We start from the raw sequence: 26,833 nt of genomic DNA, 5'->3' as shown, positions 1-26,833 counted from the left end.
GCACCTATACGTTACTTTTCAAAGACATTAAATAATAAACTGTGTTAAATACAATTTGAAAAAATTAAATGGCTGGAAAAAAAACATGCTGTTAACTTCAAAAGTGATTTGCACACTAAATTCCATGATTTACCTGTACATGGGTTATTGATGCTAACGGGGAGACTTGAGTTTGCTGAAGTGAATCCATCCAAACATGAACAATTGTAACTTCCTAATTGATTTGCACAGATGGAATTTGGACCACATACAGATGGACTGAACACACATTCATTTATATCTATGACAAAAACAAATGAAAAAAGATATAGGTATAATAGCTCACACTAGTATTCACACAAACTGTAAAGATATAACAGCTCTGCACACTCAATTTTATGAGACTAAAAGAGAAAACAAAATCAGTTGATAATACTCACCCTGACATGAATTGTTGCGGCTCACAGGATTGTCTTTATTGGAGGTATTAAATCCACTCCAGCATGAACACATGTGACTCCCAATGATGTTAATACAATCTGAGTATTGACCACAAACTGACACTGCATCTTCACATTCATTGATGTCTGAAAAGAGGGAGATGGTTTTGCATTAATGCTAAAATCAAAGATTTTCAAACCACCAATAGTAGATCTTTTCACATTTGTTAGGCCCTAGGCAAATACTTAATTGCTCATTTGTCACATATATATTGACTACAATCCAAATCTTAGATACAGCCTCCAGTAGAAACAATATTTGATTAAAGTTCTCTTTCAGACAATTGCGATTTTGTCCACAGGGGGAGTCGTTCTGACTTTTCTGACCACTGTTGCTTTTTTGTTGGTTTCTGTGTACTTTGGCTTTTTGCCATCTCCTTTTTTGTAATTTTGTTACGCTGCTTGAGTTTTTGAGGGAACATCTGACTAACCTGTTTGTATCTGTTCAAAGGACTAACATCATTCTGTAAATGGTTTTTATTGGAATGAAAATATCCACTTTACCTGACATTTATCAGAGAATTAGGTGTTGAAATATCACTCTTACATTCAGGTATGTTCGCATATGGCAGTTTACAGTTGCCAAGCAACGTTGCGTAACGCAAGTTGCGACAGAGCTCAGCCAATCAGTATTAAGTCAAAACTACATTGTAATCTTTAAAGCTTTTATATATACAATATATATATTTAGGCGCAGCATTTAATCAAAAGAAAACGTTCAGTTTTGCAGGCAATCAGTCCAGCACAGTACTTTTACAATGATAAGCCAATGGTGTTATGAATCCCACCTACAGAATGATTTTTGATTGACAGCCTCTCATTAGCATGTTGAGCAAATAAAATAAAATAGAGGTGTTTCTCCAGAGACGGCAAGGGAGGCAGTACCTCCTCAAAAAATTGCAAAAGAAAAGAATCTATATTACAATAATAAAACCACACATATATTACAAAATATTACATTAAAAAGTGTATAAATAACTAGTTTTTCAAAAGTAACACTGTCCAACAGCGACACCAGTGGATAAAGTTACAGCGGGACGCTGCGTTTCTCTTGCCTCCCCTGAGCCCATTTTTAACAGACCCCCTAAAGCATGCAGTGGATTTGGTGGGGGGTAATTGAGAATGAATGGGTGGAAAATCACGTGAGAGGAGGCAATGCTACCATTGTGCTATGATTGGATGTGATTGGTCATGATTGGATATGATTGGTTTGTGTGAAAAAACCTGCCTCTTGTTTTCGGGCGCGTTCGTGAATCGGTCTAATCCTATGGCGAGACGGGTAAGTTATATAGAGCTCAGAGCCGTTGAATCCAGGCTCTGCGCTGGATTCAACGGGATGCGCGCCGATTGGTTCGGGCAGACATGCCGAATCACCATAGGTTTGTGCAGTTTACACTGCTCAGCCAATAAGCTCATACATATCCCTGCACTATTATGGCTTGCGCAGTTTCACTGCATTATTCAATGTTTTTCCCCATAGTGTCTAGCGACACAACACGAGTGAACCGCATCGATAGGGAACACTCAATAGACAATTTAACAACTTTAAAAACTTGATTTTCAACACAGGTTTCCAAACCACCAAATGTGTCAAGTGTCACTGAGTAAAACCATACTGGTCATGTTACTACAATTACAATCAGTACATTTGTGATCTAATGTGATTTCTTACCTCTCTGGCAAAGCGAACCCTCTGAAGGGAGAGCTTGAATACATCCACAAGTGCCTCCCACAATCTCATCACACTCATGATAGGCCCTGCAGGTGTCATTGGGCCAAACATGACGCTCCTCACACTTGCACTCATATTGTGTTCCATTTAACCCACACACTGTAATACAATAGGATTTATTAATCTGTGTTCAAACTGTCAATTTGTCCTAATACTGAACTCATCTTAGTATGTGACATGATAAAACATTCAGCTCTCACCAGTAGTCATGTCGATATCTGTGATATTTATGCTGTTGCTCAGAGTCAAAGGCAGGCTGATATTTCTGATGAGATTTCGTAAGTAGTTCACCAGGAACAAGTCAAAGAATCTCACATCAATGTCAACCATGTAGTTAGAAGGCAGTACTGCAAAAAGAAACCAAAAAAAACAGAAGCAGGTTGAGCCGAACAATTAGTCCAAGTAATTCAATTCTTAAAATAACTACAAATATATATATATATATATTTTTTTTAAATGACCTTTGTAGCCTGTGGTGTAAAATTTAAAAGAACATTAATGTGTTGTTAATAGAGTTATTTGCAATAAAAAACAAGCACATAATCAGTCTGTCAATCCTAGTAGCAAAATGCAGGAACATAAAAGCAAGAAACACAGATCAAATAAATTAAAGGGATAAAACTGATGTTGTAGATTGACACCAGTGTCTCACCTTGACAGAACTGTCCATCCACTGGAAGGGCATTGATACATGTACATGATCCATCAGTGATGACATCACAGGCCTCGTATGAGTGACACGTGTCATTTGGCCAAACAAACAGACCCTCACATTTACACTGATACTGCGTTTGATTCAATGAACACACTGAAAAGCACAAGAAGAGTCCAAACATTAAATAATTTATGTAAGTATTCATGATGTATAGAGTTTATTCTTAGCTATTTAAGATTACAAAGCAGAGACAGAGCTCGTACCAGTAGTTATGTTGATTTCTGTAATGTTAGTGCTGTCACTGATTATGTAGGGCAAATTAAAAGACATCAGAAGGGTCCTCAGCTGATCAGTGACGCTACTATCCACACTATTGATCTGAATTTCAATCAGATATTCAGTCAAAGGTAGAGTCACTGTAGAAAAAAATCCAGAAATTATGACTGATACCCTGCAACACCATTTGTCAAAACTTGGTTCTTGAAGACCAAGATTTGTCACGTGACAGACAGGTTTGGTTCAACTGTCCCCGGATTTTGAAAAAAGCAGAAGTGTGAAAACTGATATCAAATCAATCAAACTTCACAATTGCTTACCATTGCATGGGTTACTGATGCTGATTGGTTGATTCATATTTGTTACAGTAAACCCACTCAAGCAGGAACAGTTGTAACTCCCAATTGAGTTGGTGCAACGAGAGTGTGGACCACAAAACTCTGATGACTTTAGACATTCATGCACGTCTTTATGAAAAGAAGAGTTGAAAAAACAACAACAACAACGTATTGCTGCAATCAGGAACTTTCATGCTAATGTGAAGATTTAATTTTAAATGTAAATCTTTTTTTTTTTTGTATGGGTGCCAAACTTTAAAATTAGATGATGCATATTAATTGTCAATTATGTACACCTATACGTTACTTTTCAAAGACATTAAATAATAAACTGTGACCCTAACCCTAACCCTAACTGTGTTAAATACAAATTGAAAAATGAAATGGCTGGAAAAAAAACATGCTGTTAACTTCAAAAATGATTTGCACACTAAATTCCATGATTTACCTGTACATGGGTTATTGATGCTAACGGGGAGACTTGAGTTTGCAGAAGTGAATCCATCCAAACATGAACAATTGTAACTTCCTAACTGATTTGCACAGATGGAATTTGGACCACATACAGATGGACTGAACACACATTCATTTATATCTATGACAAAAACAAATGAAAAAAGATATAGGTATAATAGCTCACACTAGTAGTCACACAAACTGTAAAGATATAACAGCTCTGTACACTCAATTTTATGAGACTAAAAGAGAAAACAAAATCAGTTGATAATACTCACCCTGACATGAATTGTTGCGGCTCACAGGATTGTCTTTATTGGAGGTATTAAATCCACTCCAGCATGAACACATGTGACTCCCAATGATGTTAATACAATCTGAGTATTGACCACAAACTGACACTGCATCTTCACATTCATTGATGTCTGAAAAGAGGGAGATGGTTTTGCATTAATGCTAAAATCAAAGATTTTCAAACCACCAATAGTAGATCTTTTCACATTTGTTAGGCCCTAGGCAATAACTTAATTGCTCATTTGTCGCATATATTGACTAAAATCCAAATCTTAGATACAGCTTCCAGTAGAAACAATATTTGATTAAAGTTCTCTTTCAGACAATTGCGATTTTGTCCACAGGGGGAGTCGTTCTGACTTTTCTGACCACTGTTGCTTTTTTGTTGGTTTCTGTGTACTTTGGCTTTTTGCCATCTCCTTTTTTGTAATTTTGTTATGCTGCTTGAGTTTTTGAGGGAACATCTGACTAACCTGTTTGTTTCTGTTCAAAGCACTAACATCATTCTGTAAATGGTTTTTATTGGAATGAAAATATCCACTTTACCTGACATTTATCAGAAAATTAGGTGTTGAAATATCACTCTCACATTCAGGTATGTTCGCATATGGCAGTTTACAGTTGCCAAGCAACGTTGCGTAACGCAAGTTGTGACAGAGCTCAGCCAATCAGTATTAAGTCAAAACTACATTGTAATCTTTAAAGCTTTTATATATACAATATGTATATTTAGGCGCAGCATTTAATCAGAAGAAAACGTTCTGTTTTGCAGGCAATCAGTCCAGCACAGTACTTTTACAATGATAAGCCAATGGTGTTATGAATCCCACCTACAGAATGATTTTTGATTGACAACCTCTCATTAGCATGTTGAGTAAATAAAATAAAATAGAGGTGTTTCTCCAGAGAAGGCAAGGGAGGCAGTACCTCCTCAAAAAATTGCAAAAGAAAAGAATCTATATTACAATAATAAAACCACACATATATTACAAAATATTACATTAAAAAGTGTATAAATAACTAGTTTTTCAAAAGTAACACTGTCCAACAGCGACACCAGTGGATAAAGTTACAGCGGGACGCTGCGTTTCTCTTGCCTCCCCTGAGCCCATTTTTAACAGACCCCCTAAAGCATGCAGTGGATTTGGTGGGGGGTAATTGAGAATGAATGGGTGGAAAATCACGTGAGAGGAGGCAATGCTACCATTGTGCTATGATTGGATGTGATTGGTCATGATTGGATATGATTGGTTTATGTGAAAAAACCTGCCTCTTGTTTTCGGGCGCGTTCGTGAATCGGTCTAATCCTATGGCGAGACGGGTAAGTTATATAGAGCTCAAAGCCGTTGAATCCAGGCTCTGCGCTGGATTCAACGGGATGCGCGCCGATTGGTTCGGGCAGATATGCCGAATCACCATAGGTTTGTGCAGTTTACACTGCTCAGCCAATAAGCTCATACATATCCCTGCACTATTATGGCTTGCGCAGTTTCACTGCATTATTCAATAAAAGGCTTCAATATTCAAAGAAAATTTTGTTTTTCCCATAGTGTCTAGCGACACAATACGAGTGAACCGTATCGATAGGGAACACTCAATAGACAATTTAACAACTTTAAAAACTTGATTTTCAACACAGGTTTCCAAACCACCAAATGTGTCAAGTGTCACTGAGTAAAACCATACTGGTCATGGTACTACAATTACAATCAGTACATTTGTGATCTAATGTGATTTCTTACCTCTCTGGCAAAGCGAACCCTCTGAAGGGAGAGCTTGAATACATCCACAAGTGCCTCCCACAATCTCATCACACTCATGATAGGCCCTGCAGGTGTCATTGGGCCAAACATGACGCTCCTCACACTTGCACTCATATTGTGTTCCATTTAACCCACACACTGTAATACAATAGGATTTATTAATCTGTGTTCGACTGTCAATTTGTCCTAATACTGAACTCATCTTAGTATGTGACATGATAAAACATTCAGCTCTCACCAGTAGTCATGTCGATATCTGTGATATTTATGCTGTTGCTCAGAGTCAAAGGCAGGCTGATATTTCTGATGAGATTCCGTAAGTAGTTCACCAGGAACAAGTCAAAGAATCTCACATCAATGTCAACCATGTAGTTAGAAGGCAGTACTGCAAAAAGAAACAGAAAAAAACAGAAGCAGGTTGAGCCGAACAATTAGTCCAAGTAATTCAATTCTTAAAATAACTACAAATATATATATATATATATATATATATATATATATATATATATATTTTTTTTTTTTTTTTTTTTAAATGACCTTTGTAGCCTGTGGTGTAAAATTTAAAAGAACATTAATGTGTTGTTAATAGAGTTATTTGCAATAAAAAACAAGCACATAATCAGTCTGTCAATCCTAGTAGCAAAATGCAGGAAAATAAAAGCAAGAAAAACAGATCAAATAAATTAAAGGGATAAAACTGATGTTGTAGATTGACACCAGTGTCTCACCTTGACAGAACTGTCCATCCACTGGAAGGGCATTGATACATGTACATGATCCATCAGTGATGACATCACAGGCCTCGTATGAGTGACACGTGTCATTTGGCCAAACAAACAGACCCTCACATTTACACTGATACTGCGTTTGATTCAATGAACACACTGAAAAGCACAAGAAGAGTCCAAACATTAAATAATTTATGTCAGTATTCATGATGTATAGAGTTTATTCTTAGCTATTTAAGATTACAAAGCAGAGACAGAGCTCGTACCAGTAGTTATGTTGATTTCTGTAATGTTAGTGCTGTCACTGATTATGTAGGGCAAATTAAAAGACATCAGAAGGGTCCTCAGCTGATCAGTGACGCTACTATCCACACTATTGATCTGAACTTCAATCAGATATTCAGTCAAAGGTAGAGTCACTGTAGAAAAAAATCCAGAAATTATGACTGATACCATGCAACACCATTTGTCAAAACTTGGTTCTCGAAGACCAAGATTTGTCACGTGACAGACAGGTTTGGTTCAACTGTCCCCGGATTTTGAAAAAAGCAGAAGTGTGAAAACTGATATCAAATCAATCAAACTTCACAATTGCTTACCATTGCATGGGTTACTGATGCTGATTGGTTGATTCATATTTGTTACAGTAAACCCACTCAAGCAGGAACAGTTGTAACTCCCAATTGAGTTGGTGCAACGAGAGTTTGGACCACAAAACTCTGATGACTTTAGACATTCATGCACGTCTTTATGAAAAGAAGAGTTAAAAAACAAAACAATGTATTGCTGCAATCAGGAACTTTCATGCTAATATGAAGATTTAATTTTAAATGTAAATCTTGTTTTTTTTTGTATGGGTGCCAAACTTTAAAATTAGATGATGCATATTAATTGTCAATTATGTGCACCTATACGTTACTTTTCAAATACAATTTGAAAAAATGAAATGGCTGGAAAAAAAACATGCTGTTAACTTCAAAAGTGATTTGCACACTAAATTCCATGATTTACCTGTACATGGGTTATTGATGCTAACGGGGAGACTTGAGTTTGCTGAAGTGAATCCATCCAAACATGAACAATTGTAACTTCCTAATTGATTTGCACAGATGGAATTTGGACCACATACAGATGGACTGAACACACATTCATTTATATCTATGACAAAAACAAATGAAAAAAGATATAGGTATAATAGCTCACACTAGTAGTCACACAAACTGTAAAGATATAACAGCTCTGTACACTCAATTTTATGAGACTAAAAGAGAAAACAAAATCAGTTGATAATACTCACCCTGACATGAATTGTTGCGGCTCACAGGATTGTCTTTATTGGAGGTATTAAATCCACTCCAGCATGAACACATGTGACTCCCAATGATGTTAATACAATCTGAGTATTGACCACAAACTGACACTGCATCTTCACATTCATTGATGTCTGAAAAGAGGGAGATGGTTTTGCATTAATGCTAAAATCAAAGATTTTCAAACCACCAATAGTAGATCTTTTCACATTTGTTAGGCCCTAGGCAATAACTTAATTGCTCATTTGTCGCATATATTGACTAAAATCCAAATCTTAGATACAGCTTCCAGTAGAAACAATATTTGATTAAAGTTCTCTTTCAGACAACTGCGATTTTGTCCACAGGGGGAGTCGTTCTGACTTTTCTGACCACTGTTGCTTTTTTGTTGGTTTCTGTGTACTTTGGCTTTTTGCCATCTCCTTTTTTGTAATTTTGTTACGCTGCTTGAGTTTTTGAGGGAACATCTGACTAACCTGTTTGTTTCTGTTCAAAGGACTAACATCATTCTGTAAATGGTTTTTATTGGAATGAAAATATCCACTTTATCTGACATTTATCAGAAAATTAGGTGTTGAAATATCACTCTTACATTCAGGTATGTTCGCATATGGCAGTTTACAGTTGCCAAGCAACGTTGCGTAACGCAAGTTGCGACAGAGCTCAGCCAATCAGTATTAAGTCAAAACTACATTGTAATCTTTAAAGCTTTTATATATACAATATATATATTTAGGCGCAGCATTTAATCAAAAGAAAACGTTCTGTTTTGCAGGCAATCAGTCCAGCACAGTACTTTTACAATGATAAGCCAATGGTGTTATGAATCCCACCTACAGAATGATTTTTGATTGACAGCCTCTCATTAGCATGTTGAGCAAATAAAATAAAATAGAGGTGTTTCTCCAGAGAAGGCAAGGGAGGCAGTACCTCCTCAAAAAATTGCAAAAGAAAAGAATCTATATTACAATAATAAAACCACACATATATTACAAAATATTACATTAAAAAGTGTATAAATAACTCGTTTTTCAAAAGTAACACTGTCCAACAGCGACACCAGTGGATAAAGTTACAGCGGGACGCTGCGTTTCTCTTGCCTCCCCTGAGCCCATTGAGTTTTAACAGACCCCCTAAAGCATGCAGTGGATTTGGTGGGGGGTAATTGAGAATGAATGGGTGGAAAATCACGTGAGAGGAGGCAATGCTATCATCGTGCTATGATTGGATGTGATTGGTCATGATTGGATATGATTGGTTTATGTGAAAAAACCTGCCTCTTGTTTTCGGGCGCGTTCGTGAATTGGTCTAATCCTATGGCGAGACGGGTAAGTTATATAGAGCTCAGAGCCGTTGAATCCAGGCTCTGCGCTGGATTCAACGGGATGCGCGCCGATTGGTTCGGGCAGATATGCCGAATCACCATAGGTTTGTGCAGTTTACACTGCTCAGCCAATAAGCTCATACATATCCCTGCACTATTATGGCTTGTGCAGTTTCACTGCATGATTCAATAAAAGGCTTCAATATTCAGAGAAAAATTTGTTTTTCCCCATAGTGTCTAGCGACACAATACGAGTGAACCGTATCGATAGGGAACACTCAATAGACAATTTAATAACTTTAAAAATTTGATTTTCAACACAGGTTTCCAAACCACCAAATGTGTCAAGTGTCACTGAGTAAAACCATACTGGTCATGTTACTACAATTACAATCAGTACATTTGTGATTTCTTACCTCTCTGGCAAAGCGGACCCTCTGAAGGGAGAGCTTGAATACATCCACAAGTGCCTCCCACAATCTCATCACACTCATGATAGGCCCTGCAGGTGTCATTGGGCCAAACATGACGCTCCTCACACTTGCACTCATATTGTGTTCCATTTAACCCACACACTGTAATACAATAGGATTTATTAATCTGTGTTCAAACTGTCAATTTGTCCTAATACTGAACTCATCTTAGTATGTGACATGATAAAACATTCAGCTCTCACCAGTAGTCATGTCGATATCTGTGATATTTATGCTGTTGCTCAGAGTCAAAGGCAGGCTGATATTTCTGATGAGATTTCGTAAGTAGTTCACCAGGAACAAGTCAAAGAATCTCACATCAATGTCAATCTCGTAGTTAGAAGGCAGTACTGCAAGAACAAACAGAAGTAGGTTGAGTTGTTGTGTAATGTGATGTTAATATTTTTACGACAAAAACTCCATATAATAGACCATGTGTCTTACAGTTATTTGCAAGAAAAAGAAAATATTAATAATAATAATAATAATAATAATAATAATAATAATAATAATGCACATAATCAGACTGAAATACCAGTAGCAAAATGCAGTAAAATCAAAGCAGAAAGACAACCAGAACAAATTAATTAAAGGGATGAAACTGATGTTGTTATAGATTTATGAATGTAATGGCTCACCTTCTTTTAACTGACAGAACTGTCCATCCACTGGAAGTGCATTGATACATGTACATGAACCATCAATGATGTCATCACAGGCCTCATATGAGTGACACGTGTCATTTGGCCAAACAAACAGACCCTCACATTTACACTGATACTGAGTTTGGTTCAATGAACACACTGGAAAGCAGAATCAACAAGTTTATCATTCATTTATAGCAGTATATATGATGTATAAAGTACAAGTCAAAGCAGAGACAGAGCTCATACCAGTAGTTATGTTGATTTCTGTGATGTTAGTGCTGTCACTGATTTTGTAGGGCAAACTGAAAGACATCAAATAGCTCATCAGCTGATCAATGATGGAAGTATTCTCGGCATCTATCTGAATTTCAGTTAGATATTCAGCTGGAACTGGAATGAGTGTAGGAAAGATAAAAAGAGTTAGGAATATTCACTCTTCTCTTCCAATATTCATGAAAATGCAGCATTTATATGTACTTTGGGATGTAATTGTGTCATATGTTTTTACGTACCTGTTGATGGTTGCACACATGCAGTGTTATCTTCCAAGAAAAGGATGAGAATGGATTAGAAATAATCTGTAACAATAACTGAGGTCTTCTGTGAGATTGCAAACAGAAATGTGTAAAACTATTTTACTTGTTATCTCGTTGACTGGTTGACAGAACTGTCTATCACTTGGAATATCATTGATGCAGCTGCATGTGTTGTTAGTGATGTCATCACAGCTCCCATATTCTGTGCACTTTTCACACGGCCAGAAATACTGATCCTCACATACACACTTGTATCCACTGTCATTGAAATTGCACACTAAGAAAGGATAAAACGTAAACATACGGCCATTTTTAACAGATCAGAACGTTTGTGTTCAGAAGCTCATGAAGGTCATGTGATATTCTTCACCTGTCGTGATATCCACATCTAATACTTCAACCAGCTCATCTAACTGAAGTGGAAATGTGATGTTCTGAAAATATCTCCTCATCTCATCGATCACAGAGATGCTTGATGATTCCATCTCAATTTCAAACAATAAGTCTGTGAAGGGCAGTTCTGTGGCAGAATCAACAAGCTTACAATCATTGCAAGCTTAGTGTTTATACATTGCATTTGTCATTTCAATGTACTTTTGCAATACTTTGTATTTTTAATTACAATATATCAATTTATATAATTAATTATTTTAACAATAAAGCAGTGTTTAAGTATATACAAATAAGCATTCTACATATTAAGTGAACAATGTTCATTAGTATTTGTCAAATCCTACACGTGCAAACACTGTAAAAACACATGTTGCTATCACCATTGTAATGTGACTCACACATTTTTCTTATAAAATACATTAATGTAAAAATATGTACAAGTCTGTTAAATATAATATAGATTTTCACTGTAAATTACATGCATGTGCAAATTTATACTTTTTACATACATTTTAGTTTTTTAACTGTAAAATGACCTGTTAAACCTAATAAATTATGGTAACGTAACCAGTTAAACCATTTATCATTGTAGCATTATTTATTTTTTTAAATCACAAACTTTTTTACAGCTTTTTTGGGTGCATTTGCAGTTGGCTTGTTCGGTCATGATTCTTACCGCTCTCCAGCACACATATCTCTCCATCACTCGGAATACCACTGATACATCCACATGAGCCCGAACTGATGTCATCACAGGCCTCATACGTCTTGCAGTTGTTGTATGTCCATGCATAACCATCTTCACATACACACTGGTATGCAGTCACATTTGGCTGGCACACTGATGTAAATATAACAGAACTGGTTAACAACAGTAAGGGTAAGGTTGGCAAATTCTAAGAGGCTAGCAATAGCAAGCTAGCTTTGAAAGCATGAGATCCCGCCCTCTCTTCAGAGCGTCTCCAAAGCCACACTTCCCCGAAAACACATGAACGCGCACAGCCAGAACAAAGTTTGCAAAGCGTCAAGAGAGACAGTGTTTAAATACATCATGTCTCAAAGCACATAACATTACAATAATAATGAACGTAAACAACTTACAGAGCTCTGACTTGTAACACCTGACTGCTGCAGATTAATTTCAGCATTGATAATGTTGACATAGAAATGCATGAATCCGAGTCCGAGGACGTCAACAGTTCTGGTTAGAACGTCACGGATTGCCATCTCGTAATTACAGTTATGACATGTTTTGGTTCAGGGGGAACTGTAAAAGGTGGCTGAAGTTTGTTTGCTGTGCCTGTCTGTCTACAACTCTGCATAGCCTTACAGAACGCGATGACATGTGATGTCGGCGCGAGCAGGGTGCACAGAGATATGGAAATACATAAGACCAGCAGATAGGGCATCATATCATTCCTGAGACTTCCCCGGAAGATATGTAAAAAAATATATATTAAAGGGATAGTTCATCTAAAAATGTTAATTCTGTCATTAATTACTCACCCTCATGTCGTCCAAAACCCGCAAGACTTCCGTTCATCTTTGGAACACAAATAAATATATTTTTGATAAAATCTGTGAGCTTTCTGTCCCTCCACTAACAGCTACGCAACTACCACTTTGATGTTTCAAAAAGTTCATAAAGAGATCGTAAAACTAATCCATATTAATTGAGTGGTTTAGTCCAAATTTTCTGAAGAGACAATCGATTTATGTGATGAACAGACTGAATTTAGGCTTTTATTCACATATAAACATTCATCACATCAGTTGTGGTAAACGGAAGCTCAAGAATGTTTGCTTGATGTGCGAGAACCATTGAGGTTCATTCTCATGTTACGCAGCCCGTTTGAGCTTCCGCAAGAACCAATGAAGTTTGTTCTTGCGTATCAGGCAGTTCGGTTGAGCTTCTGTTTATGTTCGCTGATCAATGTTTATATGTGAATAAAAACCTAAATTAAATATTTTCATCATATAAAGCGCTCATGTCTCTTCAGGAAATTTGGACTAACTTTTTGAAACTTTTTGAAACAAGTGGTAGTTGGGTAGCTGTCAATGGAGGGACAGAAAGCTCTCAGATTTGATCAAAAAGATCTTCATTTGTGTTCCAAAGATGAACGAAAGTCTTACGGGTTTGGAAAGACATAATTTGTAACGATAACCAGCTGGAGTGCCCTCAAGAGCCACCAGAGGGCGCTCCACAATAGACTAGGATCACTTCCTCACAGACTACATTTCCCATCCTGCATCTACCTGGACTGATTACTTCATACACCTGCACTGCATTATTCACCTGCACTGTTCCTGATTACAGTCACACCTGATCCACATTCTATGGACTATTTAGGTCTCACACATTCTCACCCTCACTGCGAAGTCTTGTTTTACTGTTGTGAACTTTACTGAGTATTTATTCCCGTGGACTGTCTGTTTGTTTTTGACCTTGTCTGTTTCTGGATTTCTGCCTGCCTGCCTGCGTTACCACTGCCTTGATCTCTGTCTCTGATTGTTTGCTGCCTGCCTTGACCTTTTGCCTGGTATTACTACGATTTAGCCCTGTCTTCACTGCTGTATCTGCTGGTTCTGACCATTGCCTGTTTGATTACTCTTATTAATAAATCACGCTGCGAATGGATCCCCCAGACTCTGATGCGTCATAACATAATTAATGTCAGAATTTTCATTTTTGGGTGAACTACTGTAACTCTTTAAGACCACTTCTATTGTTGATTGCCATCTGGGTGTGAAGAGAGTTTCAAGCAGAATAACAAAAAGTGTTTATGAAAAAAAAAAAACATGCTAACCCTGCCTTTAAGTAGTAAGAATGATGTAAATGGCTTTTAATTACCTGATGTAAATGGCTTTTAATTACCTGTTGTAATATTCGCAGTAGTAATTTCAGTTCTGTTGTCCAATTGAAATGGAAACACGTTAAAGGCCAACCCTGCTCTGATTTGTTCAATCAATATAGCTTGGGATGCATTGAATTCCACAACAACAATGTATTCCAATGGCTCTATTCATATGAGAAAATGAATGAGATTTTAATAATCATGCTGTCATAAGGAGGCCTGTACTCTTAAAGTAAAGGACAAGATAAAACAATTGACAGACAAAATTACAAATTAAAATCTTAATTTTTATATAAATAACATGTAGTAGAGGTCAAAACCATGAATCAGACCTGTGCTTATATAATGGAGTTGCCCACCTATGTCGCTGGAATAAAACTATAATAAAATAACACAAAAATACATTTATTTTACATATTATTTTATCATTCAATCATGTGATCATGGCTCCGTACTCTGTTTATAGTAATAAAATAAAAACGTAATGTTAAATATTTTAAATTTGCGTTTAATGTGTACAAAACATATTATTAATAATGCAAATGATTGAAAGTTCTGAAAATGACAGCAATCTGTTGGTTTTTATATTATATTCATTTTATTTATTTATGTTTCTGCATTAAATAAACGTTCCCCTACCTGGAAATCTGTACTTGTTTTTGGGAAATCAAGTGTTTGCCCAACACATTCATGGATCAGCAGGAAAGCCATGATTCCTGTGAAGTACTTTAATATTTGTCCTGTATCTGAAGAAATGAGAAATTAAACCGTTTATAAACAGACACCACAAGAAAACAAAACACTTATTAGCCTGTAGTCCAGAAACTAAAGGTCTCGGACAACAAAATTAAACAGAATTGTACAGTAGTGCATGACTTCTGTCTTATGCAAATTTTCAAACTTAGCCAATCATTTTCAATGATCTGGCAGAGTGACTCAAAATGAGCCAAGAACTAGGAGATCCGCAAAACTTGTTTGTGTGTGACTGATGGTGCAAAAAGTTTGTGTGAGCTGTGTACGCCCATTGGATGATACTAGTATGTTTGTATACCATTCTTCTTAAAATGTTAACATATTTGTTATAGCCTACTTTTAATTTTTACAATACTTATATAAATCAAATAATGTTGTACTTCTTACTCAAGTAAAATTGAAAAGGAGTATTTATTTTTACTTTACCACCACTGGTATTCTGAAAAATCATAAATACTGTACTTCTGTATACAGTATTTAAGTATTTATTATTTTGACAGTGAAATATTTCGGAGTGCAAGCGTATGACGGGTAATAACAGGTGTAAACAAAGCCAGATAATATTTGTCATTACACACTCTCAGGAACAAATCATATAGCTGTCACAGTGGCAGTGCCCTTTCAAAATGTGGATCTTTTAGAGGAGAATCGCCCCTGTGAGAGCTGTTGTACCATTTTTTTTTTCTTAAGAGTGTAGCAAAACTAAAACCTGTTAAAGGTACAGGCGGTTTAATATACAAGATGCACCATAGCATTTTTGTGACAAAAGTAGTAACAGTATATCAAAAATAAGTTTATTTGTCATTTATTGTACCTTGACCAGCCATGCTTCTCTCTGATGTACGTCAGTCAAAATAACTTCAACAAATTTCTTCAGAACAGAAGGCAATCATATGGCTCATCCAGACACCTTACATATGTAAAATAGGAAATTCTGTCATATAAAATCAGATAATAATGATGAAACTGAACAATCAATGATAATTTCATGTTGTTGTTTTTTGTCACAAATCACCAAAAAACTACTGACTTTGACTATTGAATGGAATTTTATCAATACATTTAAATATAGATTTAGATTTAGAATAAAACATCTGAAGCACACTATATGTCTAAATGTTGAATCCATTAATGTTTACAACAAATATTTACATTACTACAGCAAAGGTCAACTCTTGTATGGAAGTGCCATGGCATCAGTCAGAAAATAAAATAAGATTATTTAATAATAAATTACAATGACACAAACTGAATGCTTTAACTTAATTTATGTAAAATTCTTGCTCTTTTACATTTATAACATACTCCTGCATGACTAGATCAAGGCCGATTAAAAAAAGAAAAAAGTACAGCACTGAACAGCACATTTCAAAATCAAAGAATTACTTTAAGACTTTTTTAAGGCTTTAAAAAAAAAAAAAAAAAAAAAAAAACTATTTACGACCTTCAGTTGAATAGTCAAATTCCATCACATTAAATTAAATAATCCTTATTATTATGAAATACGTTTATATATATATATATATATATATATATATATATATATATATATATATATAATATGAATAAGACGATTCAACTTGATGGAATTTTACTATAGCCTACAATTGAAATCTGTAAATCTACGTAAAGGGTTAAATTGTTAAGGTTAAACTAACCTGAGTGTATGAAAAAGCAGTCAACAGCATTTAATAATTAATAGAATAAACATACTGATTGATCGCTCCTACATTACCTCTGGAAACAACCATGAAGTTATTCTGAGCTTGTTTCTATGTGTCTGATATTTTGTTTCCTTGTCAAATTATCCACCTAAAAAATTATCCTGGAATGAATGTGTCTTTGTGTAGACATGTTATCACCACAAGAATGTGACTGCGTGTGGATCACCTGCTAGTCAAGTTTGATTCCCTCTGTTATCTCCATGTTCTCTTGTGTGAATAGAAGAGAGACATCATAACATAAACAATGTGGGCTACATTAAATCAGCAGTAAATCATATTATACACACATTAATAAAATTCCCTTGATGAACTATAGTATTATAAGTACTGTGACATTTCACATTAAGTCTTATTTCTAAAATGTAATCAAAAAGCAAACAGTCACTGTCATTGCATAATTGAATGACCACACCTAACAGCTTTTGTTCAAAAACGAGTATCTGCGAAAGGGATTAATTGGCCATGATTCATCAGATTCCTGTAAACTCAGTGAATACCATCATACTATTTATGTCTTATTTATAAAACGATTAGTTCCAGTCCTTGATTCTGATTGGTCAATAGCTGTGTTTTATTTACTATAAAGAGTAGATTACATACAAAGTCAATGCAAAGACGCGAATAGACGCGAATTCGCGCCGGGCGGCGCAAATGACGCGAATTGGGCGACGCGTTTGCCGCGAAAGCTCGATAATCGCCTCAATCGCGTCTTCCGCGCAAGTTGAAAAATTTCAACTCGAGCGGAAATTCGCATGACGCTTTGTTGCGCAAGCCAATCAACGAAGAGCTCATTGATACGTCCGCTGGAAGCGGCTGTCATCCAGGCGCAGTTCCTGGAGAAGATGGTGAAATTCACCGAGTTGAGTGCGCCTCTGGATGGTGCTGTGAACAGACACGTCGGCGTTTTGCTTTCCTTCGTATTTGGGACTTCCACAACAAGTACAGAGCAGCAATATCTTTTATTTCAGACATGACGGAAACATATGGCAGAAAGAAACTGTGTTGTTGTTGATGATGATGAATGATGATGATGACACTCCTTTTCGCGGGATGTTTTTATTCGCGCGTGACGCGGACGCGCGAATGGACACAAAGTGGCCAAGCGTATAACTAGACGCGATAGACGCGAATTTGACGCTCTATTCGCGTTTGGTGTGAACACACCATAGCGCAATGCGAATATACACTTCGCATTTGGTGTGAACACACCATAATGCTGCGTTCACACCAAACGTGAATAGATCGTCTGGTGCAAGTGATTTCAGTGTTAAGACGCGTTTACGCGCGTCTGGAGGTCTTGCGGCGCGAATGAGGCGTTTAGCGCGGCGCGGTGGACGCGAATTCGCCTCATTTCGCTTCAAACTTTTGCTTTTTACACGCGTCATATTGTTAACGAACTTTAGCGATTTTTTTGCAACCGTTTATTTGAATAACATGACTGTAAATATGAACACAAGATTGAATGAGACATAAACAAAATGATTATTGGCAGTCATGTTGCCTCTGTAGCCGGTGTATGCAGGTACATTTCTCATACCCCTTCGTTTGAAGTGTGGTCCCGAAAAATCTTCGTTTCAAGGGCTATCCGGCCCTTCCCCTTAGCACTACCCCTACCCCTCCAACCAAAAGAGAATCGAGACAACCCTACCCCTTCACGGGAACGCGCAAAACGGAGGGGTAGGGCCAAGGGGTGAATTGGGATTGAGCCTAAGTGGTGTACCTGCATTTACAGTAGATATAGTATTTTCCTTCAGGTCAGTCCTATATTCGTAATAAAATATCCATTTGAATGTCCGCCGCGATATCTTGTCCTATTTACTGTGTCCTCTAAGAAGTTAGTCATTTGTCAGTTGACTCCGTGTGCACAAGTTTGAGTTCAATGAGGATATTACATTTTTGCCTCTTGACACAATGATAGTCAAATTTGTAAATCTGTTGGCAACATTTAGGGACACTGCCCACACCATCTTGTGGTGATATCACAACATTACACCAATGTCAGTGAGAAGTAGGCCTATGAAACAAATGTATTTATGTACAATACTGTATCTATCATCATATGGGGATTAAAATTTGACATATTTTAGTAATAGTAGCACTCTAGGACATCAGTAAATGTGAAGCACTCGTTTGAGGACATTGGGACTATATAACGTTATTTATTCTACCATGTGGGTAAACTTGGGAATATTTAGATGGATCGCAATAGCATTGAAAAAACAACAATATTTGTCTGTGTGTGTGTGTGTGTGTGTGTGTGTGTGTGTGTGTGTGTGTGTGTGTGTGTGTGTGTGTGTGTGTGTGTGTGTGTGTGTGTGTGTGTGTGAGCATGCATTATTTAGTTAACATGGAAAAACTGGTTTGCTTTAGTGCAGAAAACTGGTAAAAATCAAGAAATTTAAAATGAAAGTGAGCCAATAAGTGGTCTTCTACTGCTCTCTGCTGGCCATTACCATTACTATTATAACACAATCAGATTTTGTCAGTGTTTATCACTTCATTTGTACTGACAATTCACATAATTGCTACTACTATGGTAAATCATAGACCCACTGTCCTCACAGGAGGACATCATTTTCTGCAAAAACTACTTCCTGTACAAAAACAAATTTTAGTTATTATACTTATTAGGTCATACTTATCCCAAATAGCAAGAACAATTATAAAATGCACACCAGGCAAACTCTCGGGTCTCAGGAGGATAAAGTCTTCTCTACTAACTGACCCACTCATAAGAACAGTCTTTTCCGCCATCTAATGGCAAAATAATGTAACTTCTGTTGCTGTTCACGTCAGGGACTTTTTTTTATTTTTTTAGCGGAAAGAAGACTTTTTACGGAAGCCCTGTCGACTTTATTCTCGAAACATTTCGACTTTAATCTTGAAACATTTCGACTTTAATCTCGAAATATTTTGACTTTAATCTCGCATTTACGTTGTGGTTCAGGGCTTCCGTAGCTTTTAGTGATTTTACTTCATGAAAGTTTCATTGATTCATTTTTTTGGCTTTAATATTTGTATTGTGTGGTAACCGTTTTATAACTTATATAACCGTTTTATATTATATATGAAAAAGATTAATTTGCTAAACAAATGCGTATTATTGCACAGTCCCTCGCTCGTACCTTATTGCTAAGCATTTGTTTAACAAATTAAGCTTCTCACCCTTCAACCACTGAACATCAAAATGAAACTTAAAAATGTAAAAGTAGGCCTATTAACAAATAGGTATTTCTTATTATTATGCAGTAGGCCTAATATATGTAAGTCTATATATTAAGTAATATGGTTATGTTCCGTCATCATCTGGAGCACTGATGGAAATTTCAAAGTGCTTTCAGTAATTTTAACAGATGAAGAGCAGATAAGTACATCTGTTGTCTTTTTCATATTGTTTCTGTAATGCCGGGTGAACAAAAAAAAAAAAACAATGGGAGAGCTGGATCCAAATGCAGAAATGTTTAATAATAAAAATAAACATTCCTATACTGGAACAGGGGAACAGAATGAGTAATACCAAGCATACATCCATGTAGGACAAGACCTGACAAAGAACACAGGAAACACAGGGGTTTAAATACACAGGGGCAAACAAGCTTAACAAGTTAATAAGACACACGCACAGGGAAGACAAATCAACAAGGAAAACAACAAACATGGTCACATCACACAGAAATGAACACGGAAACAATGAGAACAGGGAACACTGCAACTTAAAATTCCTTAAGACAGGTTAACACAAGACAGGAATCATGACAAATACAGTGAAATACAACACGCACACACAGTGGACTGAATAGAGGTCTCGTCATAGATATTCACCAATGTCACATTAAAAATCCAAGCATTACATTATTTCCTGGTGGATAAAAATAGAGTATATGATGGTAAATGTACAGCTTATTCAGTTAAACTGACGGATCAAGATTATTTGTAGGGCAAAAGGTCCACCGAGGTTATATATATAATATAACAATGCTCATTAAATATATAAAGCTGACAAATCTGACAAAGAATTTTACGATTTTTGTTTGTCTTTGTTTTTCATCTTTAATGTATAATATGCACAAAATTAATAGATGTGCATTAAATCTTGAAGCGTGAATGCAGACTAATAGACCAGCCACTTGTTCTATTATGTATTTTTTTATTTTATTACTTTATTTTTATTAACTTTTTTTATACCTTAACTTTAGCTTTTTAAAGCAGTTTAATTGCTTAAAAACATTTGAAGGCTCAATAATGTTTTTTTATATATATATATATATTATTTGCTTATAATTATTATAGCATTAATAATTCGTTTTTTAATTTGTTAAAAAAGCTTCAATATTTTTGATATGGTGCTGAAATTGGTACCTAGAACCATTTACCATAATCTATCATTTAGAGCTCAAATTAAAGAGCGGATTTCATAGTAATTTTCCATTCAACTCAGTTTGACAAATTACATTCAGGAAATGTTTGACATATTTTGTCCATTTATATGCACATTTTATATGAAACTGCATTTTCAAAAATGGCATGTAGATACAACTAATAAAATAATTCACATTACTGCATATTTAGAATAGAGTTATCTCTCTCCTCCACTTTCTAGTCTGCTTTTAAACCATTCTCTCCAGTTAAGGCAAGAAACATTTTTATTAGTGTTTGACCCATTTTGACCCAGCAGTTTAAATGAACAATTCACATGAAGATGTAAAAAGGAGTTGCCAAAGCTACCCCAGTAAATACAATATGAAGAGGCATTTAAATATTAGTAATTATTGGTCAAAAGTAACATTTGTAAAATTTGGAAACATTTATAATTTATCATAACAAAGCAGAGAACCAGGATGTAATTAAACCAACTGGACAACAACAACTCACACATATAACATGTCTAATATAAAACAAAAGTGAACTTCACAAACCACATAAACTTACTTGATTTGTGAAAAAGTCCAGTATATTACACAATGAAGCAAAAAGTCATATTGTAACCTTATCATTAGACTAATGATCTTAGAACATGGAAACATTTCTTCCACCAAACACAAACATACACTGCAGTGGAGGAAACACTTTTAGAGTGTACACATCTGCAAATAGTTAGATGTATATTACTCACATAACTATTGTTTTTATATTAATTTATTTAGCAGTAACATTTATCCAAGTGACAATAATAACAAGATCTATGCCATCTACTCACTCCTCCGTCGCATCCTTTGAAATAAATTGAGTCCAGATGTGGATGATGATCCTGCACTGGTGCTCTGTGAGTCAAATAATGTAAATATATTTTAACAATGGTTAGAATTTGAACATTAGATAAAGTCCTATAAGTGTGTGATGCTATAGAATGGCATTTACCCTGGTATGGCTGGAACTGAGTTTCTGTAGTGATAGCTTTCCTGCTATAGTGACTCACGAACCTGCAACAAAAAAGATCTCTACTTTACATCCAGAAATCGTATCTTCATACAAAAGGATACAAAAGCACCTGGTGCTATCTCTGTTAGGGTCTCAGATAGTTATCAATTGTAATGTAAATTCCTATTAATACTGTAATGCTGTCACAGTGTCCGTATTGCTGACCATCGATTGTACGTTATAGTAGACTTTTTCATGTATTTTCTTAATATACAGGTATATTTGTTAAATAATTTCAACTCAAATACATTTTTCATTTTCACGTATTTGGTGGCCAGTCGTGTAATAAGCAAGATAATGTACTATCATTCAAATAACAATCTAAATAAAGCCTGCCAGGGTGATATGCTGTTGTCAAATTTGTAATGAATATTTTAATATAATGCATATAGGCCTGGTTTCACAGACAGGGCTTAGATTAGGCCAGGATTAGGCCTTAGTTTAATGATGACATCTAAGTAGCTTTTATAAATGTTCCTTAGAAAAAAACATTACTGGTGTGCATCTTGAGACAAAACAATGGCACTGACATATAAGACATGTCAGTGCAAGTTGCTTTCAGTTAAAACAGTTTAAACTAACATTTTAGTCGGGGACTATCTTAAGCCTGGTCTGTGAAACCGGAGGATAATGGTAGATTAGATAAAATGCAGCATTAGAAATTTAAGTGACACTTAAGCTCTTACAGTACAAAGCAAAAGAAGTAAACTCGTACCTTGCTGTCTAAAAGTGTTCCAAACACCAAAATAAATAATCCCTGTTAAAGGAAATGTTACAAATACAGGTATTAGTTACAATATGGTTCAATTTTAAATCCATTGAAAAATAAAACCATGGACATGCATTATAAATCATTATGTGCAACATTAGTAGATTGCACAAATTGGAAATGTAACCTTAAAATAAAATTGATAGAGATAGAAAGTGATACCTGCAGTGAATTGAGGAGTGCAAACACCACATGAATGCCTAATTCACGGGACACCATGGTTCCAATTCCAAATCCCCATGTTAGACCAAAGATAGGAGTCAATATGGCCACACATCGGGTAATGACCACCAGGGCATGTTTCTCATCCGGTTGAGTTGTGGCACCAGCTACTCTGCTCAACATCTTGCACAGAACCACAATCAAAACCACAAGGTTTATTGCTACAATAGTGAGAGCTGGAATCACAAATGCCAGAAGGGCCTTAGATTCAACCCAGTTCAGCCAGCATGCTAATTGTTTTGTAATATATTTCTGAGGTCCAGCTGTCGACGCAACAGTAATGACCGCTGTGAGCAAAGGTGCACCATAACCGACTATGAAGGCAATAGCCATCATTTTGGCCCTTGACATTTGGGACAAGACCATGACTGTATAACGGTAAAAGAGCAGCAGCGCAGAAATAAACATCCAGAAGAAAAGAGCCAGATAAAAAAAGTGCATGAAGAAAACCACTGATGTTGGTTGCTCTTGTTCTGCGACTGCGGCTCCAATGATAAAACAGATGTTTGCGATCAGCAGGGACACGGCAATGTTGACTATGGAGACATGTCGCATGTAGAATGTGTCATTTCTTGTCATTAACTTCCATATGATAGTCTCAATAATGAGGCATTTGGCATAGAAATTTGGGGTATCTATACTTTACTGGAGTAATTATTTTTCAGACGACTTTTTACTTCTACTCCTTACATTTTCACGCAATTATCTGTACTTTCTACTCCTTACATTTTAAAAATAGCCTTGTTACTCCTATTTAATTTCGGCTTGTTTTCATTCCGGCTTGTCGTCGTAAAAAAAAGAATTGGCCAATTACACAAACGGTTTAGATCTGAGTCCCGCCTCCTGAATACACATCGCTAAACTGATTGGCGTTGTGTTTTCTTTCTAACTTGTGAGAGGCTTCTAACCTCCTCATGCTGTGAAGACTGCTGTAAGTATGTCAGGGGAGTTTTTTTTAGAGAAACGCTGATAAGATGCTAATCAAATATTTTATTGCCCTGTAAACAACCATTACAATCTTTGATTAATGTCTGGCGGAGGACGAGGAGGAGATCTGGTCATTCATGCTATATTGATGTCAATCGACAAACCTTTCACACCTCTGCCTGAATGAGACGTAATCTTCATTATTCTATCCTTTTTCTTTTGTTTGAATTCAGCCATTATAGCCTTTATTCTAGCTCTTCAGATTGCATAATTCAGTGGAAAATTTATAGAAATGTTTATTCTGTATGACAAAATATTTTGCAAATATGTGATGATAAATCATTATTTCTCCAAATGTGCGCACCATTTAGACTAAGAGCACTGATGGATGCTGTATATTGCATGTATGTGAACACAAATAAACCGGAGAAGACGTGACTGACTGCATTATGAGTGATGATTTCTATTCAAAATAACGAACGTTACAGATTAAATAGTTTGCACTCCAGGCATAAATGAATGTCACTGAAAATGTACTCGGTTACGATAGTAACTGAGTACGTTCCCTTTCGCGAACGGTCACTTCGTATTGCGTAGCTATACGCAGTGGGGACGCCATGTAAAACGCCGACCAAGTAACTGGTTGCATCTGCGGTTCGAGAGCTCTGAGCCCACAGAAACAAGCCAGAACCTAATATATATTAAAAAAGACTGGACACTGTTGGGCCTGATAATATATATACACACATATACATATATATATATATATATATATATATATATATATATATATATATATATATATATATTATATATATATATATTAGTGGTGGGCCGTTATTGGCGTTAACGTGCTGCGTTAACGTGAGACTCTTATCGGGCGATAAAAAAAATACGTGATGTGCTAACATGGATGCAGCTATGAAGGCGCCGGGTTTGCCTCAGGGAAAATTTATTTTTAAGAAACTTCCCAATGAAAACTTCGACAAGACTAAGGTTGTTTGCACCTTGTGCAATGCGGAATTAGTTTACTGTAGGAGTTCTTCCAGTCTCAAGTACCACCTAAACGCAAAGCATCCCTTAGCTAATGCGGAAGATGCCGGGCCAAGCACTGATGTAGCGTAAGGGAAGAGTCGTCGTCAAACTACAATGTTTGAGTGCAACCGAGGCAAGCCCGTCAGCACAGCTCTATCAGCCAAGCTAACAAATCTCCTCGCTGAGTGGATTGCCACCAGCTGCCGGCCCATCAGCGTGGTTGAAGATGAGGGGCTCGAGCTTGTTCTCCAGGCGGCCACAGGTGACCCATCTTACAAACTACCTGCGAGGCAGGTACACAAGTACATCTTATTGAACATGATTTATTTTCATCACCAATTATCATTGTAGAACAGCTTTCTCAAGCAGTTTGTGATGCATTTTGGAAACAGGAGATGAGACTCTGGTCTAATGCACCACCTGGCTTGAGAAACCCATTCTAAAAGACTTACTTTTAGTCATTATTTGGGTAGCACACATATTCTGAATGCCTTCGGCAGAATTCAAATGAGCCATTTTAATCTAGATTAATTCCAAGATTACAGTGAGATTAATCTAGATAAAAAAAAAATCAATCTATGCCCACCACTAATATATATATATATATATATACAGTGGGTACGGAAAGTACTCTTTGTTATATTGCAGCCATTTGCTAAAATCATTTAAGTTCATTTTTTTCCTCATTATTGTACACACAGCACCCCACATTGACAGAAAAACACAGAATTGTTGACATTTTTGCAAATTTATTAAAAAAGAAAAACTGAAATATCACATGGTCCTAAGTATTCAGACCCTTTGCTGTGACACTCATATATTTAACTCAGGTGCTGTCCATTTCTTCTGATCATCCTTGAGATGGTTCTACACCTTCATTTGAGTCCAGCTGTGTTTGATTATACTGATTGGACTTGATTAGGAAAGCCACACACCTGTCTATATAAGACCTTACAGCTCACAGTGCATGTCAGAGCAAATGAGAATCATGAGGTCAAAGGAACTGCCTGAAGAGCTCAGAGACAGAATTGTGGCAAGGCACAGATCTGGCCAAGGTTACAAAAAAAAAATCTGCTGCACTTAAGGTTCCTAAGAGCACAGTGGCCTCCATAATCCTTAAATGGAAGACGTTTGGGACGACCAGAACCCTTCCTAGAGCTGGCCGTCCGGCCAAACTAAGCTATCGGGGGAGAAGAGCCTTGGTGAGAGAGGTAAAGAAGAACCCAAAGATCACTGTGGCTGAGCTCCAGAGATGCAGTCGGGAGATGGGAGAAAGTTGTAGTAAGTCAACCATCACTGCAGCCATCCACCAATCGGGGCTTTATGGCAGAGTGGCCCGATGGAAGCCTCTCCTCAGTGCAAGACACATGAAAGCACACCTGAAGGACTCCAAGATGGTGATAAATAAGATTCTCTGGTCTGATGAGACCAAGATAGAACTTTTTGGCCTTAATTCTAAGCGGTATGTGTGGAGAAAACCAGGCACTGCTCATCACCTGTCCAATACAGTCTCAACAGTGAAGCATGGTGGTGGCAGCATCATGCTGTGGGGGTGTTTTTCAGCTGCAGGGACAGGACGACTGCAATGAGGTCTGCTGTGAGGCGTGCTCTCATAGTTGTAGAGTTGATAACTGTGCCCAGAAAGATCACGTTCTGGCTGGGACTCAGTTTGCTCTTGGATACATTGATTTTGAGAGCCAGACATTGCAAATGGCTGAGAATCAGA

The 26,833-nt window shown here is 36.6% G+C and overlaps 2 protein-coding genes across 2 annotated transcripts; both read right to left on the bottom strand.

The window, feature by feature from the left end:
• Positions 1–3,462: 3,462 nt before the first annotated feature.
• Positions 3,463–10,128, bottom strand: LOC311305020 (uncharacterized protein). The gene is made up of 11 exons (XM_084432456.1): positions 10,032–10,128; positions 9,772–9,930; positions 8,019–8,165; positions 7,733–7,879; positions 7,321–7,467; positions 6,988–7,140; positions 6,722–6,877; positions 6,232–6,378; positions 5,973–6,131; positions 4,215–4,361; positions 3,463–4,075 (listed from the first exon to the last, which is right to left on the bottom strand). The coding sequence occupies exons 1-11, from the start codon at positions 10,039–10,041 to the stop codon at positions 3,777–3,779; spliced, it is 1,671 nt and encodes a 556-aa protein (XP_084288582.1). The 5' UTR covers positions 10,042–10,128; the 3' UTR covers positions 3,463–3,776.
• A 1,218-nt stretch (positions 10,129–11,346) lies between these two features.
• On the bottom strand, positions 11,347–24,061 carry LOC311304444 (adhesion G-protein coupled receptor F1-like; the record flags this gene model as incomplete). The annotated part of the gene is made up of 7 exons (XM_084431437.1): positions 11,347–11,531; positions 12,081–12,245; positions 12,911–12,947; positions 20,263–20,280; positions 22,870–22,911; positions 23,086–23,785; positions 24,054–24,061. The coding sequence occupies 7 exons, from the start codon at positions 24,059–24,061 to the stop codon at positions 11,347–11,349; spliced, it is 1,155 nt and encodes a 384-aa protein (XP_084287563.1).
• Positions 24,062–26,833: the final 2,772 nt, after the last annotated feature.

Source organism: Rutilus rutilus (genome assembly GCF_951802725.1).
Source record: "Rutilus rutilus genome assembly, chromosome: 15".
Lineage (NCBI taxonomy): Eukaryota > Metazoa > Chordata > Actinopteri > Cypriniformes > Leuciscidae > Rutilus > Rutilus rutilus.
The sequence above is the reverse complement of the archived record's forward strand: the minus strand, read 5'-3'. Positions and strand labels throughout refer to the sequence as shown.

Bases quoted from the DNA above. Each gene is read 5' to 3' on its own strand.
- LOC311305020 (XM_084432456.1), bottom strand. The intron at 8,166-9,771 runs GTAAGAAATCAC...CCCTCTTTTCAG, and splicing joins GGGTCCGCTTTGCCAGAGAG to ACATCAATGAATGTGAAGAT. The intron at 7,468-7,732 runs GTAAATCATGGA...CTTTTCATAAAG, and splicing joins CATCAATAACCCATGTACAG to ACGTGCATGAATGTCTAAAG.